This window comes from Artemia sp. Qi Xiang Cuo, chromosome 16 (assembly GCF_049724085.1).
Source record: "Artemia sp. Qi Xiang Cuo chromosome 16, ASM4972408v1, whole genome shotgun sequence".
NCBI classification, from domain to species: Eukaryota; Metazoa; Arthropoda; class Branchiopoda; order Anostraca; family Artemiidae; genus Artemia; species Artemia sp. Qi Xiang Cuo.
In genome coordinates this window covers 13,482,438-13,497,548 of record NC_142809.1, presented here as the reverse complement: position 1 = coordinate 13,497,548, position 15,111 = coordinate 13,482,438, and the positions used below count along the sequence as shown (strand labels likewise).

At 34.9% G+C, this 15,111-nt stretch overlaps 1 protein-coding gene across 1 annotated transcript in view; it reads right to left on the bottom strand.

The window, feature by feature from the left end:
- LOC148942588 (FAD-dependent oxidoreductase domain-containing protein 1-like) overlaps positions 1–13,651 on the bottom strand; it is a 51,741-nt gene extending 38,090 nt beyond the window's left edge. The window contains exon 1 of the mRNA XM_089102310.1: positions 13,607–13,651. Coding sequence (XP_088958436.1) covers positions 13,607–13,636 — 30 coding nt within the window. The 5' untranslated portion in view covers positions 13,637–13,651. The remainder of the gene's footprint in view (positions 1–13,606) is intronic.
- Positions 13,652–15,111: the final 1,460 nt, after the last annotated feature.

The following is a 15,111-nucleotide window of genomic DNA, read 5'->3' as shown; positions in this document are numbered from 1 at the left end:
TTTCTGAAGTTTTTACGAGGATCCCTTCCATAAGAAACATATATTCCCCCAGGCCATAACTTACAATGCCTGCCTTTGGGCCCTAGGGGGCTGTCTCGACCCCAGAGTTTTCATTATATGGTCTTTTAACTATTTTTGAAAAATGGCTACCTCAAAGTTTTTACTGAAAGCTTTGTCGTAGAAACTTGAAAAAGGGCGCATTTGTTTGAAAGTTCAAAGGGCTAGTGCCCTTTTTAACAGTCGAAAATGATTGGAGGGCAACTACCCCCTCTCACGCCCACCGTTTTCGCAACATATCAAATCAAAATTTTTAGATAGCCATTTTGTTCAACGTAGTTGAAAGTTCTGGAAATTATGTCTTTGAGGATGACAACCTCCCCCCACAGTCGTCAGGGCAAAAGTTGTAAGTTATGCCCTGGGCGCATGTAAGGTTTTTATAGAAAGCGTTGTTGTAGAAACTTCAAAAAGGGCTTACTCAATTGGAAATTTAAATGGCTAGTGGGCTTTTTAGTAGTCAAGAGTAATTCGAGGTCGACTAACTCCCCTCTCATGCCCACCATTTTCCCAAACACATCCAATCAAAACTTTGAGATAGCCATATTTTCAACGTAGTTGTAAGTTCTGTAAATTATGTCTTTGAGGATGGCAACCCGCCCACAGTCCTCTGGGCAGGGGTTGTAAGCTATGCCCTGGGGGCATAAATAGCCATTTTTTCAACGTAGTTGTAAGTTCTGTAAATTATGTCTTTGAAGATGACAACCCCCATAGCCCTCAGGGCAAGGGTTGTAAGTTATGCCCTGGGGGCATATGAGTTTTCATAGAAGTGTCGTTGTAGAAACTTCAAAAAAGGCTCATTAGATTAGAAATTCAAAGGGGTAGTGTCCTCTTTAATAGTCAAAAGTGATTGAAGGGCAAATAACCCCCCTCTCTCATCCACCTTTTCCCCCAACACATCCAATCAAAATTTTGAGATAGCTATTTTGTTCAAAGTAGTTGAAAGCTCTGAAAATTAAATCTGTGAGGATGACAACCCCTCCCCCCCCCCCACGGCCCACAGATCAAGGGTTATAAGTTATGCCCTTGGGGCATATAAGGTTTCCATAGAAAGCATTGTTGTAGAAACTTAAAAAGGGGCTCATTCAATTGGAAATTTAAATGACTAATGCCCTTTTATTAGTAAAATTGATTGAAAGGCAATCAACACCCCTTCCATGCCCACCATTTATCCAAACACATCCAATCAAAATTTTGAAATAGCCATTTTGTTCAACATAGTTGAAAGTCTTTGAGGATGATAACCCCCTCAGAGCCCTCAGGGCAAGGGTTATAGGTTATACTCTGGCAGCATATAAGGTATTTACTGAAAGCTTTGTTGTAGAAACTTGAAAAAGGGCACATTTGATGGAAAATTCAAAGGACTAGTGCCCTTTTTAATAGTCAAAAGTGATTGGAGGGCAACTAACCCCCCTCCCACGCCCACTTTTTCCCCAAACACATACAATCAAAACTTTTAGATAGCCATTTTGTTCAACGTTGTTGAAAGATTTGGAAATTTAGGTATTTAAGAATGACACCCTCCCCACAGCCCTCAAGGCAAGGGTTGTAAGTTATGCCCTGGGGGCATGTAAGGTTTTTATAGAAAGCGTTGTTGAAACTTCAAAAAGGTCTGTAGAAACTTCAAAAGGGCTTATTCCATTGGAAATTGAAATGGCTAGTGGCCTTTTTAATAGTCAAAAGTAATTGGAGGTCAACTAACCACCCTCTCTCACCCACCATTTTCCCAAATACATACAATCAAAATTTTGAGATAGCCATTTTTTTCAACATGGTTGAAAGTTCTGTAAATTATGCCTTTGAGAATGACAACCCCCCACAGCCCTCAGGACGAGGGTTGTAAGTTATGCCTTGGGGCATATGAGGTTTTTATAGAAAGCGCTGCTGTAGAACTTCAAAAAGGGCTCATTCAATTAAAAACTGAAAGGGCTAGTGCCCTTTTTCATAGATGAAAGTAATTGGAGGGCAACTAACCCCCTCTCATGCCCACCATTTCCCCAAACACATCCAATCAAAATTTTAGATATTCATTTTACTCAACATAGTTAAAAGTTCTTGAAATTAGGTCTTTGAGGATGATAACCCCCTCAGAGCCCTCAGGGCAAGGGTTACAAATTATACCCTAGGGACAAATAAAGTTTTTATAAGAATGTTGTCGTAGAAACTTCAAAAAGGGCTTATTTGATTGGAAATTGAAGGGGCTAGTGCCCTTTATAATATGCCGAAAGTGAATGGAGAGCAACTAATCCCCCTCTCATGCCCATCCTTTCCCTAAACATATTCAATTAAAATTTTGAGATAACCATTTTGTTCAACATAGTTGAAAGCTCAGAAACTATGATTTTGAGGATGACAAACTCCCCAAACCCCTCAGTGCAAGGGTTGTAAGTTATGTCCTGGGGGGCATAAAAGGTTTCTTATAGAAAGCGTTTTGTTGAGACTTCAAAAAGGGCTCATTCAATTGGAAGTTGAAAGTGCAAGTGCCGTTTTTAATAGTCAAAATTGATTGGAGGGCAACTAACCCCCCTCTGACGCCCACCATTTCCCCAAACACATCCAATCAAAATTTTGAGATATCTATTTTGTTCAACTTAGTTGAAAATTTTGAAAATTAAGTCTTTGAGGATGATACCCCCCCCCCCCCCACGGCCATCAGGGTAAGGGTTATAAGTAACACCTTGGGGGCATATAAGGTGTTTTATAGAAAGAGTTGTCGTAGAAACTTCAAAAAGAGCCCATTCGAATGGAAACTGAAACGGCTAGTGCCATTTTTAATAGTCGAAAGTGATTTGAGAACAACTGATCCCCCTCTCACGCCCATCATATCCCCCAACACATGCAATCAAAATTTTGAGATTTCCTTTTTGTTCAACGTAGTTGAAAATTCTGGAAATTATGTCTTGAGAATGACAAACCCCCCATAACCCTCAGGTCAAGGGTTGTAAGTTATGCCCTGAAGGGATGACAAACCCCCCACAACCCTCAGGGTAAGGGTTGTAAGTTATGCCCTGAAGGTTTTTATAGATAGCATTGTCATAAAAAATTCAAAAAGGACTCACTCAATTGGAAATTGAAAGGGCTGGTGTCCTTTTTAATAGTCAAAAATAATCTGAGGGAGAATTATTCCCCCCTCTCCCCCAACACCCATCATTTCCCCAAAAATTTCCAATCAACATTTTTATATGGCCATTTTGTTCAATGTAGTTGAAAGGTCTGAAAATTGTATCTTTGACAATGACAATCCTCTCCCCATAGCCCTCATGACAAGGGTTGTATGCTATGCGCTTTGGGCATATAACATTTTTATAGAATGTTTTGTTGTAGAAGCTTCAAAAGGGCTTATTTGATTTGAAATTGAAAGGACTAGTGCCTTTTTTATTAGTCAAAAGTGATCAGAGGGCAAATGTCTCTCTCCATGCCTATCATTTCCCAAATCACTTTTAATCAAAATTTTGATATAGCCATTTTGTTAAGCCTATCAAAGAGGTCTGGAAATGATGTCTTTGAGGATAAAAAATCCCCCCAGTCCTCAAGGCAAGGGTTGTAAGTTGTGCCCTGGGGACATATAGGATTTTTTATAGAAAGTGTGGTCATATAAACTTCAAAGGGGCTTATTGGATTGGTAATCAGACGCTCTAGTGCCCTTTTTAAGAGTCAAAGTAATCAGAGGGCAGCTACCCTCTCACCCCTACACACGTCATTTTGTCCCGAAATGTGTCTTATAGAAATTTTGAGATAGCCATTCTATTCAAAATAGTCTAAATATCATATAACAAGGCTTTTGGAGTTGAAAGAAACCCCAGAGATTAGAGGGCAAGGGTTGCAAGTTATGCCCAGGGGATATTTAAGGTTTTTATGGAAGGGATGGTTGTTTAACTTCAGAAGAGGCTCAGTCTTTCTCCCTGAAAAAGACTATGTCAATATAAAATGAACAGAAATTAATCAAAAAAACTTTTTGCACAAAATAAGTTGTTTTTTTAAGTAAAGAACTCCACTGAACAAAAAATGAACAAAAATGCAATCAAATAATCTACCAAGCATACAACTACCACAAATCAGTATCAATAAATAAATGAAACCCAAAACAAACAAAAATTAAAATAGGTCAAACTCAAAACAAGCAGAAATGAATCTGAGTAGGGTTCTAAACCCTAGGCTTTCTAAAAGCCAGAATATAATTTGTACTTTGCTGAGAAAAATTCTTTTAAATGTTTTCACTTATAACTTTAAGAAAACAAAAATTAATTCAGATTTTAAGGAATTAATATCAGCATATGTATATTAAACTGACAATACACATTTTTTTCAGTAAATTCATTTGAATTTTTTCAGTACAAATTAGTACAATGGTACCTATAAGACTTATAGAGATTAAGTTTTAAAGTTTTAAGAAAAGTTCTAAGACAAAGTTTTAAGAAAAGAACAGCTTGGTTTTAGGAAGGGGAAATGGATACATACATAAAATTTTCACACTTGACTTAATAATTGAAAATCCCTTGAAACATCAAACTCAGTTAAACCTGAGCTGATCTTGGTGAAAAATTCACCTTCTAAACTAGCAAAAAACAATAAAATTCTTACTTTAACTTTTCAGAGAAGCTGTATTTAATGGATGTTTGTATTGGCTCTTAGCTTAATTTCACAACTCTCACTTCCTAGTTCCTTAACAAAGCCCTGGGCTATATGCAAAAGATTGTGCTAATTTACATTTTTTTTTTCTCATCAACCATTGCTTCAAAATCTGAACAACTGCCTTCAGAGGATTCTGAACATTGACTAGAGATACTGCATCACAAACCAGTTAGTGTGCTCTATCTTGGGCCAGCCCATAGTTACTGACATTATTTGGTGAAAAAGGTGGCAATACCTTGGGGATATAATCCGTATAAAGAATGATAGAATTCTGAGACAGATCTTGGAATGGCAACCTCACAGAATCCATATGAGAGGTCAACCAAAGAGCATCTTGTGTCACACAGATCAACAAGACCTGTCTATGATTCACACAACAACCCCACGTCAATGGGAAGATGTTTAGGTGGTGGTGCACATGGATGATGACTGGTGGCTCTTTATGGATACCCTTGGTGCCTCTGACAGTACAGGAGGATCTAAGGTTGCTCCAAATTTCAATTTGAAAAGTAAACCCAAAAAATCAGAAAATTCTTGAATATAGCCTAGAGCATTATCCAGGCATTAAGGGGGGGGGGGCTGACATGCAGTTACAGTAACAGAAAACATAAATTAGCATGCATATGCATATGAAAGTGTTTGATTTTATAGGCTAAATTGCTCCAGAGGTGCTATTTAATAATAATAATACTATTTTATTTTCCTCAGGATCTACCATGAGGAGTATATTCAAAATAAATATAAAATACAAAGACACAACTTACAACTAACACAACCAGAATTATTATTAAATTATTATTAATTATATATTATATTATTATAAATTAATAAAATTTATGTTAGTATGTGTTAATTAGTTAAACATTTTAATTAATGTTTATATAGTTGGATGAACAATTATTTCAGACAAGGGTACATATAGTATTCTATCAGTTTCTGAACAAATTTTATTAACAATTGAGAAAAAGCACTTTAATTGAAGTGAATAATTTTCAAACATTTTTAATACAATACTTAATTCCTAAAAAATTCATTTACACAGCCCAATAGGTCTATCCAAATAAGAAGGGTATTTCATGATAGATTAAGATTTTTTCTAACAGCTATGCTGTCTTTTTTGCCAATATTAATCAAATTCCTTTTGCCATGTTTCCTCAAATTCCTCCTATTGTTGTCTATGTTTTTAAATCATTCCAAATAATATTTTATCCTCAAATCTATTTTAATCACTTGGGTAAAATAGTATTTCATCAATTCAAGAATGAAATTCATCAATTTCATAATGTAGTATACAACATATTACAATGTGAAAACAACAAATATATATATATATATATATATATATATATATATATATATATATATATATATATATATATATATATATATATATATATATATATATATTATAAGGGCTATAGGCCTATACAGGATCATTCAGTAGGTTGGGTGCATTGTCAAAAACAGAACTATGATACATTAAAAGGATATAAAAAAAGGAATCTAATGAAATTGTTTTTTTTATTAAGATGTTTCCTTCTACAGAGCTATCCAACTAGAATGATACCTCCTTAGGGGGTTTCATTATAGAGAGGATACCCCTAATACTCCCTCTGGAGGCAGAGAGAATTAAGCCACTATAGGAAAGATATGTACCCGTAACACATAGAACAAAATAAAGCTTTAACCTTTTTTGTGGACTTTGGCCCACTGAAAAAAAACTTTTGAAGGTTGTCTGTTCCCTCAGAAAAATTTAACTAGGTCTCCTTATTTTAACTAACTCAAACTAATCTTTTTTCTTAGGCTAGCCTAGACTACAAGGAAATAATTATTCTTGTAAATTTAATCTTGAGCCCTGAAAAGGCCCCAAAAGTATTTCATTTTTGTAACCACACAAAGAAATTATAACCTAACCTATAAAATACTTGATTTTCAATTCAAACCATTTCAAGTTTTTCCAAATGCTCTTGACAAAAATGTGGTAAAGCTTTCTAATTTAGTTAATTATTAATTGAGTAAAAATATATTAAGACGCAAAAACAAAGTTTCAAACTACCACTTTTTAAGATAAAGATACAAATTTTGGAATGTGTGGGCTTGGAGGGAACTTGCCCAATAACAAATTTCCTGGCTAAATGCGTCAATGTACCGGAAGGACGTGGTTAGTTTTTCATACATATACCCCGATTTTTGAGACTGGGGCAGACTTTTTGACTTGCAGGGTGAACCTCTGCCCGTTTATTTTCTCATTAGAAACACCTTGGGACTTTGTTGGATCATTTTAAGTGTCTGTATCTTATTATATATTATTGTAGCTTTTGAGACTTGTGGTCTATTTGGGGCAGCCAGTCCCAGTAGCATATCTATATCTGTAATTACTATGTGTAAATTGAATAAAAGTATTGTGTTTTAGACAACCTCTCTACGATCTACCTATAGCCTCTCGAACATACCCAGTCGGTACGCCTCATTGGTTTGGTCATAGCCTAAGGCACGCTACCAAAGTTAAATTACCTTAGGGCCAGAGTTTATCTCCCCTATAAAGGGAGAATAAAGGCATTTACGACTAAAACACCCAAATACCACAAATCAACTTCGCAACAACTGGTGGTCGCTGGAAAAACTGGGTCGAGAAGGCTATATAAAAATAGTAAATTGAAATAAAATGGCTTTACCAGAGGAAAAAATGACTTCCCTATCAACAGTACTTGAAATTGCAAAAATGATACCAGAATACGCTGGAAATTCAGACATAGATGAGTTAATCGAAAAATTAAAAATTTTCGACGAACTAACTAAATCATTTGAAGATAAGGTCAAAGAGCAATGCTTTGCAGCCAGATTATAGGGAAGCGCCCTGAAATATTTTGAGGCAATTAAGGAAAAAGAGCCTAAGGACATCAGTACTCCAATTGAATCTTTTAAAACAAGATTCAAAGAGACAAGCATCTCCGAGAGATAAAGAAAAGAGGTAATCACATTCAATACCTCAACTAGTATCAGGGTATATGCTGACAAAAGTTTTAGATCTGTGCGTTTACAATTAGGAAAAGGCGGAAATGACGAGACGGTACAGAAAGTACAACTACATACTTTTACCCAAGGGTTATCAAAAAAGTTATTAAGACTAATATTATCACGGAAACCTGAAAATTTAAAGCAGGCTATAATACTAGTCGAAACAGAGGTAAAAATTAACGAGGCTATGAAAAAGTTTGATCAGATGTCAATAAATAACACAGGAGCCCAAGAAAGTATAAAATATGAAAGGGGAAAGAAAAGGGTGAGCGTTGAGGAGCCGAATCGTGAACCAAAAAGGCGCGACGGAGGCCGAGGGTCTCCGCCTAGGAAAATAGCTGACAGACTCCACGACCTTGAGAAATTAGCAGCTAATAACTATAGAAAATATGGGCACCCTCCCCCACCAAAGACAGATAGTTGGGGAACCAACAAGGACCGATCAAAAATATTTAGAAATAACCAGGAAACAAACAAACAATTTAAGAGAAAATTTTATTGCTATTATTGTAGCAAACCGAACCACTATCCAGCAGATTGTTGGCATAGAATACTCAAAGAAGGCCAATCTTACAAGACAAGACGCCAATTCATAACGCAGGAGGATAGAAATTTAGGAAGACAGGAAAAAAATAAGACTTGGCAGACATCTAATAATATTCATGAATTTAGGCCTAGGAGGCAAACGGTTAATAATACCCAGGGTCAAAGTAGCAGCGCTGAAGAAAACTGGGATAATCCCAGAAACTTTTGGCCAAACAGTGGACATTTAAACGGAGAAACCAGCCTGTAAGGGTCGACAGAGCTGTTTCCTTACAAAGACCCCTATATAGTTTAGAATGTTGTGATACAAATGCAAATAACAATAGTCTACCGATTCTGCGTTGTTTTAAAATTAAGTATTTTCAAAATTTACAATGTTTACTAGATACAGGCACATCTAAATCATTAATTGGAGAGAAACTTTCTAAGAGGTTGTCTCCTAGTGTCAAAAATCACGTAAGCAGATGCCTGAATACCCTGACTTCTGTGACAGGACAAAAGCTGACAATTTTAGGAAAATGTCCACTGAAATTTAGTGCAGGGGATAAAGAAATAACAGTAACAGTAATAATATGTAAGCAGCTACAATTTCCTTGTATTTTAAGAGTAGATGCTATCAGAAAATATGGGATCGTTTTGGAACCCATATCCGATACAATAACCATAAGCTAGGCAAATGAAAATAATAGACAAATTTGCATAGCAACAGATTACTAAAGTGAAAATTCGAATTATAACCTAAAAATAAGCGGAAAAATCACCATAGAAGGGGGAACGACAGCTCAAGTTTTAGCGACATTGAATGCAAAAGTAGGAAAGGTTAAAAAAATGGATGCCATGATAGGAGGGTACACCATAAAAGAATACCCAATGATTTTCGTGGAAAATCAAGTTATAAAAATTGAAAATGGTGTGACATACTTAAAACTATCAAATCTAAGTAATAATAAAATAAAACTGAACCAGGTAGAACTTGGATCAGTAGAAAAGATTTCAAATTCAGAAATAAAATCTATAAATAGTCCAGAATTAAGCGTAAACTTCACTAGCCATGAACATTTATCCTCATTAAAACCGTAACCACAAGAAGAGTATGAAATATCGAAAACGGATTTTTTGCAACAATTTGATTTAAAACATTTACCGAAAAACGTAAAAACTAGGGTGGAAAATATTCTTTGGGATTTTAAATGGATTTTTGCAAGACACAAAATGGATTAGGGATTAACTCACTTACTCACGCACAAGATATCAACAGAGGGCCCTCCAATCAAAAAGTCACCGTATAAAAAACCTTATTATTTAAAGCCATGGCTAGAAAGCCAAATAAAAGAAACGGAAGATCAGGGAATAATTAAAGAAAGTATTAGCGATTGGTGTTTTCCACTAGCAATAGTCAGGAAAAAAGATAACACCTGGAGATTATGTATAGACTTTAAATCACTAAATGCCGTCACGGTTAAAGACTTGATGAAATTACCAAGAATTGATACGATTTTAGATTCGTTAGGGGGTTCAAAATATTACACTAGTTTTAATTTAATAGCAGGATATTGGCAAATCGCTTTAGATGCAGAAACAAAGCATAAGGCTACAGTAATCTTAGATGATGGGAGAACGTTCACATTTGAACGTATGCCTTTTGGCTTGTCATTTAGTCCAAATTGTTTTAGTCGCCTAATGAGTTTGGTTTTAAAAGATAACGAACCAGGAAGAAAAAAAGATACCTTGGCTTATTTAGATGATGTAATTTTGTTTAATGAAAACCTGGAAGACCACTTGGTTGGACTTAGAAAAATACTGGAAAAGTTTGAAAAAGCAGGCTTAAAATTAAAACCAGAAAAATTAAAAATAGTAGTACCAAAATAAGTTCTCCTTGGACACCTGATAAACCAAGGTACTATTTCACCAAATCCAGAAAAATTTACAGTCATAGAAAATTTACAGCCTCCTAAAGATCAAAAAAGCTGCAGATCAGTTTGTGGTTTGTTAAGCTATTTCAGACGATATATTAAAAATTATGCCACAATAGCACAACCTTTGACAAAGCTTTTGAAGAAATCAGGTAAATTCGAATGTCCAGCGGAAGCAAAACAAGCATTAAATGAAATAAAAAGGCAACTATTACTGGCACCAATACTAAAACTACCAGATTTGTCACAAGACTTCTGTTTGCAAACAGATGCTTCGGGGTACGGTATAGGGGCCATATTATTAAACATAAATTCTGAAGGAGTAGAATCGATAGTCCAATACGCGAGCAGGTCACTGTCGGAGGCAGAAAAAAAATACTCGAAAGCCGAAAGGGAGTGTTTAGCACTTGTGGTTTTTACAGAATATTTTCGACAATTTTTACTTGGGAAAAAAATTAATTTTACGCTAAGACCAAAAATCATTAGTTTGGATATATACGATGCAGAATACTTAAGCCCGGCTGACACGGTGAATACTACGACTGCAAGCATATTCATATACCCCAATATATATAAAGGGCCGTACAAATATTTTACCAGACTATTTGTCACGAAATCCAGATACGGAAGGAAATTTGGTAATAACCATCCAGAACGAACTGGAAGGGCCAGAAATACTGTCTAATGAAAATATTGCGGACCATCAAGATAAAGATGATTTTTGTTTAGCAATAAAATCCTTTCTATCAAAAGGAACGGAACAGCCAGAGCCATTTAAACATTTTTTAAAGGACTTGGATAATTTCTAACTTGGCTAAATTAAAAATATTCTAGTAATATATAATAGACCAATGCAATAATATATAAAAAAGGACTTTAAAATTATTACAATTATTCCAAAATCTCTAGAGAGAGAAGTTTTACAGATTGCACATGCGACGATTGGCTGTCACATGGGAGAAGCAAAAACTATGGGAAGACTGAAAGGAAAATGTTATTTTCCAAAAATGTACTCAAAAGTAAAAACTTTTATACAAAGCTGCCAAGAGTGCGCCAAACAAAAGTCGCCACCAAGAACCCCTAGGGCTGAATTAGGTCAATAGCCCACCCCTTCAGGGGTAGGAGAATTAATGTCAATAGACATTTGGGGATCCGGGGGAAGTTTACCAGTTTCCAGGAAAGGAAACAGGTGCGTACTAACGATTGTAGACCATTTTAACTCGTGTTTTACGCTTTTTAATTTGAATTTATGGAGACATAAACCCGTATAAAGGTTTTAGTCGATCAGCTGGCCCTAGAGCTTGGGACTCTTCCCTGATTTTTCCGAAGCGATCACGTGTACGGTCATCGAAAAAAATGATTAGACGAAGCTACAGATTATCTAGATGTTAAACGATGGTTTACCTAGTCTTACATGGCAATAGCTAATGGGAAGGTTGAGCGTAAACATAGGGAATTAGCTTACATGCTGGGAATACATGCAAGAGAGGAAAATGAAAATTGGGATGAACATTTACCATTTGTAGTCTTTGCAATAAATACGGCTTTTTCACGTACCTTAAAAGAAACGCCATTTTTTTGCAACATATAAGAGATCCCCGAATTTGTTTAGATAAAATAAAAAATTACAGAATATATTACAACTTAGACCAATATAAGCAAGAGATGGTGATGCGAATGAAAAAAGGTATGGAACAAGTTAAAGGCAATCTGGAAGATGCGAAAACAGAACAAAAAGAAAAATATGACAGAACAAGCAAAAATAAAACGAGTTACTGTTTAGGAGATTTGGTTTATGTTTACAAAACGAATCTGGAAGGAACAAAGAAGTTAAAACCGAAATGGGATGGACCCTACAGGATTATAAAAATTCTACCAAATAACTTAAAATATTTTCTAAAGCATCAGCATAAGGAAAAGGAAGAAGTAATACACCATAATGGAATGAAAAAGGGATATTTTTCAAAACCGTGGAAAACAGAGCCTATACTGTCAGAAGAAAAAATTGAGGACACGAGTTCACCAGTATATATAAGAAGACCATATGAATTTTATGACCTTTTTAATGACCACAAAAGTTGGGAGGCGTGGAAGGAGTATTTAGCCCAGTCTTGGCTACAAACTCTACACAACAAACAAGAGAAAAAGAGAAATATTTGATACTCCTTGGATACTAGCGATGAAGAAAATCAAACCCAACATAAGGGTTTAAAATGTGATAAACCAAGGATAAAATTCACAGAGGAAGAAAAATTTGAAGAAACCAATTAATTAGCTGATTTTCATTCGTTAGACTCGTCTACAGCCGGAACTCAAAAATGGCTTTCGGAACAAACGTCTTCTACCATATGTGAGCTAACAGAATGTGACACAGATAATTCTTTTATAGAAACCAATATAACTAAACTAGGGCCATCGTCAAGAAAACCTTCTTTACGAGAAAAATTATGGAGAACAGTAAAGAAACCAAAGGGGCAGCAACAAGTTCCTTTGTCGGCAGCACAAGTAGCTAAAACATTTATGAAAAAGGCCAAACCTCAGGAGAAACAAAGGTTAAAGATATTTGACGGGGCAACAAAACAGCACTCGGAATCAGAGCCTTGTAAACCACACTATAGAGACCACGGAAAAACTTGCAAATATTATAAAGAAGAAAAGCAAACATTTGGGGTCCAAAATTCGGACCAGGAAACGGAGAAAGGCAGAACGAGCGTAGCACCCAGAAGATTAATATTTGAATAAAACAATTGTAACAAAAAAATAATAAATAAAAATAAAACGAGTAATAAGCCTCTAAAGAAATATCTATATTTTCTTTTCAATCGGTATATAAATAACATCAAGTTTTCTTTCCAATATATATCGCCAGTAAAAATTATTACCGTTACGTTTTAACTCTAAATTATTAGCTCCGACCTGAAGTGACATCATAGGTTCCTGCAAAAGCTTTTGTTTCCGAGACGAGATAAAATCTCGCGAATGGTGACAAGACTTGTCGAAACAAATTAGGCTTCGTTTCATAAAAGATATTAATAAGGCCACGTAACTTGTAAATAGGTGTTGTGAAACTAATTAAATTATACACTTAGAACCAGCATTAAAAGGCAATTATTTTAATATATATATTGAAAAAATATTTTTTTGGGGGATAAATTAAAAAAAAATTGTTTTTAAAGGATTTTAAAATAATTATAATAGGAAAAACAGCGAGAGTTTATATTAAGTGCGCGCTACATGTAAAAGCTAGCTGTAATCTTATTATAATTAGTTATAGTCTAATATAATACTTTTTTATTAGTTACAAATGGTAAAAAGAAAAAAAAGAAATTTTAAAGAAGCGCAATAAAGGTTTAAGCAAAACTTAGAATAAGCTTAGAAAGCAAAAAGAGTGCTAGGTAAAGGAAACGAAAAGCGATATAAAAATAAATTATAACCTAAAAACTTACCAGGAGGTAAAAGCCAAGGACAAAATCCATTAAAAATAAACCAAAAATTAAACCTCATCGTCACAAGCAAACCACAGTAGTTCAAGATAATAATTTTAACTCTAGCGATGTTTTGGATCTGAGAAAACGAACTGGCTACAGGAGAATCCTAGTTTAAATAACTAGTTGTCACCTGCTCCAACCCAAACACCCAAATCCCAACCCGTTGACACCTTAACACAAACTAAACAGTATCCACTTTTTCTTTGAAAATAAAATATAGCTTTACACAACAAAAGAAAACTCGCAGCAATGAACACTGAACAGAAATTCATTCTTGTCATTCTCCCAGATTCAAGCTTATCAATAAACCACAGATAAGGAGCGACAAATTCAATGCTATTTAGTCTTGCAACGGAAGTATTGTCTCTCTTTCTTCGGCAAATAAAATGGTAATTATAGCTGGGATTAAATTGACCACCAGTATATCGTACTAATAGCATTTTAAGAAAGAACTGAGAACTGGCAAATGCGGGGCAAAACTTAATTAAAAGTGTTAAAAAAAAAAATTAGCTGAAAAAACTACAGTACTTTTCTAACACAAAAACTTTTCGGAAGAAAAAATTTAAATAATTTCAAAAAATACAGGTTGCAAAAATTAGACCCCCCCCCACCTCTTAAAAATATGGAGATAATGAATTCAACCATAGAAGGGCAATCAGCATAAAAACTTGTTAAGGGTTTTGAAAAATACGTGAACCATTAAAATATAGGCTTAGGAAAGACCTATTTTACTGAAAAAGTGGAAAAAGGCTTCAAAAAAAAAATGACAAGCATGACATAGAAAATTGAAAGTAAGGCACATAATAGCCTTAAGAACTTGAAGTTGAAACCTAAGACAAGACCACTAAAAGTGGGGAAGTTAAAGTGAAAATAGTTATTGTCACTTGTATGTCAAAAACTGTGTGCCATGAAGGCCAGGTATTTTCGGCAGAAGGGCCACTTTTTCTGAAAAAAGAATAGCCCAAGAGAAAATTGTAGCCAAAAATTATTAAATAATTAATTATTGTGTGTGCAGGTTCATAATAGTCCTTTTAGCGGTAGCCCATGACAAGAGGACCTGGAAAAGTTATAAGGAGCTACCAGAAGGCAGTCATGGTAAGCGAACCTTCAGAGTACAGGCAAAGTCATTTGATAGTGTCACTACATTTAAAATGTGAACAGCAAATAATTTGTAGCTTATCAGATATAAGCGATAAATAGAATCTTAAACGAAAAACATATTCAAGCTGAAAAAAGAGAGATTACAGACAAAAATGTTATAAAACTGTCTCAAGTGCTTAGAAACTCGAAAAGAATTGAAAATCAGTTATAGTGCATAAATCTATTTGTTGGAGTTGCTTTTGTTTTGTAAATATTTTAATTACAGTTAGGACTTATAATATAAAAGTCTTGACAGACTTATTTAAAAGTTTTACAAAGAATAAATATTGCAGTGATTAAATAAATTATTAAAGTACATAATT